The sequence below is a fragment of the Musca domestica genome, unplaced genomic scaffold, assembly GCF_030504385.1.
Source record: "Musca domestica strain aabys unplaced genomic scaffold, Musca_domestica.polishedcontigs.V.1.1 110, whole genome shotgun sequence".
Classification (NCBI taxonomy): Eukaryota; Metazoa; Arthropoda; class Insecta; order Diptera; family Muscidae; genus Musca; species Musca domestica.
This window is the reverse complement of record NW_026712134.1, coordinates 31,582-38,103: the sequence shown is the minus strand read 5'-3', so window position 1 is coordinate 38,103 and position 6,522 is coordinate 31,582. Positions and strand designations below refer to the sequence as shown.

General features: G+C 33.7%; 1 protein-coding gene across 1 annotated transcript; it reads right to left on the bottom strand.

Annotated features, from left to right (window-relative positions):
• Positions 1 to 519: 519 nt before the first annotated feature.
• LOC101900409 (neprilysin-4) lies at positions 520 to 2,529 on the bottom strand. Its single transcript, XM_005175189.3, has one exon. The coding sequence runs from the start codon at positions 2,527 to 2,529 to the stop codon at positions 550 to 552; it is 1,980 nt and encodes a 659-aa protein (XP_005175246.3). The 3' UTR covers positions 520 to 549.
• Between the last annotated feature and the right edge of the window lie 3,993 nt (positions 2,530 to 6,522).

The following is a 6,522-nucleotide window of genomic DNA, read 5'->3' as shown; positions in this document are numbered from 1 at the left end:
TTAATCTACGTTTGCGATAAGATATTTAAAAAATATTTTTTTTAATCTGTGTTGGTGATAATTAATTTAAAAAGTATTTTTATGAAAATCTGCGTTGGTGATAAGTAAGTAAAAAAAAATATTTTTTTTAAATCTGCGTTGGTGATGTGTAATTTCAAAGGCTTTAAAAAATATATTTTTTTAAATCTACGTTTGCGATAGAATATTCAAAAAAAATTTTTTTTCAAATCTGCGTTGGTGATATGTCATTTAAATTTTTTTTTTAAATCTACGTCGGTGGTAACTTTTCTAAAAAAATATTTTTTTTTTTAAAAAATACCACCTTAAAAATGTTAAATATATATCCTCGTTAATGGATCCAAAAATAAATTCCCAAAAAAAATTCTAAAAAAAATATATATATTTTTCTGAGGAGAATATTTTTTAAAAAATGATTTTTTAATTCTTGAAAATTTGTTTTATTTTTTTAATTTTTTTAATATAAATATTTATTTTATTAATACATTTTTAACCCTTAAATCTATATTTGTTTTTGCCCTAAAAATAATTCTACCACAAATTACATTTCTCCAAAACGATGCGATTCTTCTTTGTGGCGGGACAATGGAACACCTTTTCAAAATCTCGATGATTGGCCACAACCTGTGGCACCCGATACAGGGGGGTGTCATGGCTCTCATCATAGGTTATGCGTTTGGGATTGATGGCACAAAAGAATTGGGCAAATTTTATGAAAAATAATTGTTTGGCACCCAGCGGGGAGTGGGGATGGAATTGGAATACCTCGCCGGGAGGGTGTTGATCAAAATAGGTGGCATAGGCCAGATTGAAGCCACTGATATCGGCAATTTTCTCATTTAAACTTGCCGAACGTTGTTGGGAAAAGCAACGTAGAGACTTGAAGAAGGCTTTCTTGTTCGGCAGGGTGGAACTAATCAAGGTGGTGGGATTTCCTTGGCCATCAAAGTCCAGGCCATTGATGTCGAAGGCATGCATGATTTCATGGCCCAATGTGTTGCCCAGTTCGGCATAGAGAAATAGATCATGGAAGTCGGGATGAAAAATCGGAAATCTGAGATAGGCATGAGGTATGACCACCATGTTGGCAGAGGGTTGAAACGCGGGCGAGCCATAGGGCCAGATGACAAAGGTATGTTGGGGTTGGGCCGTTTTCAGCTGTAATAGCTTGAATCTCTGCTGATGATGATGCTGCAGGGCATTCAGGTGATTCCAATAGAAATCATTGTCCGTCACATACCAGTGGCGAAAATAGTGAACATAAAAATTCCCATCCTCGACCTGAGGTAAATTTCCAATATTCAATTTCATGCGGGAAATTTTCTCCTCCAGCAATGCAATTTCCGGCTCGGAAAACTCCTGCTGATGTTGTTGTAAAATTTCTAAAAATTTCCCCTGCATTCGATGGAATATCCTTTTGATAACCCCATCCGAGTGATTTCTTTGATGGCGATAGACCTCCTCCTCGTAGATATAGTCCAGGGCCAGGGGGACCAGGTCGCGCATATGCTGCAGGCAATGCAAATGATTTTCCACCTTTGGCATTTGTTTTTCCATGTAGCCCAGGAATTTTATTCGCAGCATTTGGATGAGGGTCTGGCCGGGGGTTTGCCTTAACAATTCTCCCAACTCCTGGAAATAGGCCAAATTGGTCACCACCATTTGGATATTTTCAAAAAACTCCCTCTGGAGACCCAGTAAATTTTCGAAAAATTCCTCAAAATCCACAGAGGGTACCCTTTGCATTAACTCTGCCAGGGAGATTTTTTCCTCCTTGAAATTATTGTGATTTTTACGCAGCGCAGCCAGGGTCTTGAGAAACTCCTCCATTTCCATGGCCAATTGGCGATAATTCCAGTTCAACGAACCCTCTAAATGATCTACAATTTTTTGCTCAAAAGCCGTAAAACCCAGCAGGTTGACCTTGTCCAGCTCCAGCCGGAAGTGGGTGGCATTTTCATGTTTCAATTCCAGTGACAAGGGGAAGCCATTGAAACCCATAGCCTGTAAACGGCCCAGGGTAGACCAAACATTCCATTGCTCCAGGGGGTACTGCCACTCCTCTCCATTTTCGGGCCACTCCACCCCTGGCAGGGGTTTAAAAACCGTCAAATACTGTTCCGGCTCAAATTTCTTTTGCTCCTCACACACCGCCAAATAGGAGCGTACCTTACGATAGATTTCATTATTTTCAAAATTTCGGGAAATTTTTCTCCTCCTCCGGCCTTGGAGTATAAATTTGATCCTCTTGTTGATAATATAATCCAGGCTGCCGAAGGTGTCAACATATTTGGAGGTTATATTTGGATGGGCATTTTCCCAATTTCCACAGGCGTATTGATAGAAATTTTGACAGGGATCGGAACTTGTGTCCATATAGCTGTGGAGGGTTTTGAGCAGACGTACATTGGCATCCTGTGGGCCATGGTGGTGGTAGCCAAAACTGAGGACAATTTTTAACGTCACCAAAAGCAGTAAAGCCAACATGGTTTTGCCTTTTTTGGAAATCATATTTTTTCCGATTTTTTTTAAATTTATTTTTTAATTTTTTTTTAAATTTATTTTTTAATTTTTTTTTTTAATTTTTTTTTTATTTTTTTTTAAATTTTTTATTTTCTTTTTATTTTTTTCAAAATTTTTATTTTTTTTCAATTTTTTTAATTAATTTAAAATTTCATCAAAAAAATTAAAATTTTTCTCAAATTTTTTTTCATTTTTTTTTTTAAAAATTTTAAATTTTATTTTTTTTCCAAATTTTTTTTTAAATTTTTTTTCCAAAAAATTGTTTTTCAATATTTTTTTTCAATATTTTTTTTTTCACAAATTTGCCAACCTCGCTCACGCCTTTCGACCAGGCTTCTTTTGTTTTAAAATGATTTATACATTTCGTTTCTACTTTTTTTGTCTTCTTTTTCCCACACCGCCTTCTTGTCTTTGAGTTTTCGAACTAAAAATGATTGCCTGAATTTCAATACCATGAACCGGGCGGCAGCTGCTATCTCGGTACCGAAATAAAACGACCTTTCTCAATGTGCTTGATCTTCGCGTGAATTAAGAGTTCTTTGACTGATAAGGAAGTCGAACCTAAAATAGAAAAAAAAAGAAATACAAAAGAGACGCCGAGTCGAAATCAGCATAACCTACACTAGAGAAAATGAGCGGATAATCTGTCTTAAAATCTACTAAAATTAGGTCTCCAAAAATGCCTTTTAACCCTGAAAAAGATTCTTAGAAATCTTAGGTCTCCAGAAAAAGGTTATTTAACAATGAAAAGAATCTTGGGAAACGCCATGCCCGAGGGCTCCAGAAAAAGCCCTTTTAACCCTGAAAAGAACTTAGGAAAAACCACGCCTTGAGTCTCCAGAAAAAGGTATTTTAACCCTTAAAATAATCTTAGAAATACCACTCCCTCGGTCTTCAGAAAAAGGCCCATTAACCCGGAAAACAGAACTTAGAAAATACCACGCCTTGAGTCTCCAGAAGAAGGCCTTTTAACCCTTAAAAGAATCTTAAGAAATACCAGGCCTTGGCTCCCCAGAAAAAAACCTCTAACCCTGAAAAAAATTTTAGGAAATATCAGGTCTTGGGTCTCTAGAAAAAGGTCTTTTATTCCTAAAAAAGAACTTAGGAAATACCACGCATTGGGTCTCCAAATAAAAGGTCTTTTAACCCTTAAAAGAAACTTGAAAACACCAGGCCTTGGGGCCCCAGAAAAAAGCCTTTTAACCCTGAAAAATAAATGCCACGCCTTCGTTTATCAGAAAAGGGCCTTTAACCCATGCCTATGGTCTTCAGAAAAGGTCCTTTAACCCTGAAAATAATCTTTGGAGAAGCCAGGCCTGGGGACTCCAGAAACAGGTCTTTAAACCCCAAAAAGAATCGTAGGATATATCAGGTCTTAGGTCTCCAGAAAAAGCCTTTGAACCCTAAAAAAATAATCTTAGGAAATACCATACCCGAGGTCTCCGGAAAAACACATTTTAACCCTGAAGTAAATCTTAGGAAATATCACGCCTTAGATCTCCAGAAAAAAAAGGCCTTTTAAAGAAAATAACTCAGGAAAAACTAGGCCTGAGGTCTCCAAGAAAATTCTTTCTAGACCTCTAAAAAATACTTAAATAAAATCACGACCCTTTTCTCGATCAATGGTTTTAAAGGTCAGCGAAAACACACCTTAAGTCTCCAACGTTTTTTCAGAGCAAAAAAAAATCTCCAAATTTTTTTTTAGACAAAAAATTTTAAATAAAAAAAAAATACTTTTACAAAACAACGCCTCAAAAAAAAATCCTTACAGAACCACGCCTTATGTCTCCAAAAATGTTTTTTTCAGACCAAGAAAATGTTTTTTTCTGAACAAGTAAAAATAATTTTATCGAACCGCACCTTATATCTCCAAAAAAGATTTCTCACAACACAAAAAAATTAATTTTTCAGAACCAAGTCTTAAGTCTCCAAAAAATGATTTTAAAATCCGTAATAAAATATTTAATGAAAAGCACACCTTAAAAGCGTTAAGTCTCCAAAAAAATGTTTTTAAAATCCGCAATAAAATACTCAATAAAAAGTTCACCTAAAGTCTCCAAAAATATTTTTTCAGACCCACAAAAAAGATGCTTTTACAAAACCAAGCCTTAAGTCTCCAAAAAAAATGTCTTTAAAATACGTAATAAGATACTTAATAAAAAACTCACCTTAAGTCTCAAAAAAGTTTTTTTTAAACCAAGAAAAAAAGCATTTACAAAACCACACCTTAAGTCTCCAAAAATTTTTTTTCAAAGCAAGAAAAAAATATTTTTGCAAAACCATGCCTTAGTCTCCAAAAAGATTTTTTTCATGCCAAAAGAAAACTACTTTAATAAAACCCGGCATTAGGTCTCCAAAATTGTTTTTTTTTTTTTTTTTTTTTTTTCAAAGAAAAGTAAATAAATCTCCAAAGACAAAGAAAAATAAGTCTCCTAACATATTTTTTCAAACCAAGAATAATATGCTTTTGCAGAACCACGCCTTGAGTCTCCACAAATGTTTTTTTTTTTCAGACAAAAAAATCAGTCTCCAAAAATGTTTTTTTTTCAAACAAAGAAAAATAATTCCCCAAAATAGCTTTTTGCAAACCAAAAATAAAAAAAAAATACTTTTACAAAACCACTTCCTAAGTCTCCAAAAAAAATTTTTTAGACAACTTTCAGTCCACACTTTGAGTCTCCAAATATGTTTTTCAGACAAAGAAAATAAGTCCCCCAAAATGTTTTTTTCAAAGCAAGAGAAAAATACTTTCACTTTATCACGACTTAAGTCTCCAAAAATGTTTTTTTCTGCCAAAAAAAAAACTTTTACAAAACCACGCCTTAAGTCTCCAAAAATCCACACCTTAGGTAATCACAAAAAAAGCATTGGAGGTTTAATTTTAACTCTGCGTCTTAGGTCTCCACAAAAACACTGAGAAATATTTTAGAATTCCACATCTTAAGTCTCCACAAAATTTTTCTTCAAAATTTCTCGACAAAAACTTTTATTTTACCTCTAAAATTATTAAAATTTAGATAAAAATTACTTAAAAACTACAGATTGCTTAAAAAATGTCCCGAAAATTTCTTAAAAAAACCACAATCACTAAATCTCAATTGTAGGCCTAAAATAACTTCCCTAAAAAATGATTTGATGTGAATTAAAAAGTCTTCAATTTTTTTTTAATTAATTCCTTAGATGTCCACAGAAACCTTACCTAAGTACTATACATAATTGACACATAAGGTCTCCAAAAGGTTCGCAATAACTTCTCTATATTTATTTCTGAAGAAATCTCCAAAGCCTCCTAAATATCCATATACTATAATTTGTAAAAAATCCAAAGTTTTTTTTTTTTTTTAATTCTTTTCTAAATTTCAATTTGAAGAAATTTACAAGGCCTCCGAAAATTCAATTTATAATTCTTTGAGGTCTCCGACGGTCTCCAAAATTGCTTTTAAAAATCTGCGCCTTAGATTTTTATAAAAAAAAGCATTAGAAATCCAAGCCATAGATGTCTCCAAAAATGTCCTCTAGAAACCGCACCATAGATGTGTCCACAATTTCCTTTAGAAATCCATTCCTTAGATGTCTATAAATTTTTCTTTAAAAATCCACGCCTCAGATGTCTAAAGCAAGTCTCCAAAGTTTTTTTTTAAAATCCACGCCTCAGATGTCTAAAAAAGTCTCCAAAATTTTCTTTAGAAGTTCACGCCTTAGATGTCTTTAAAATTTCCTTTAGAAATCCACGCCTTAGATGTCTTCAAAATTTCCGTTAAAAATCCACGCCTCAGATGTCTAAAAAAAGTATCCAACATATCCTTTAAAAATCCAACTCCAACAAAAACCCAAAAGGTCTCCAAAATTTCTTTTAGAAAATCATGATTCAGATACCTAGAAAAAAACCAGTGAAGATTCTGTTAGAAGTACTAGTCAAGGTCTCCAAAATTTATATTAGAAATCCACGCCTCAGATGTCTAGAAAAAATCCAGCGAAGAT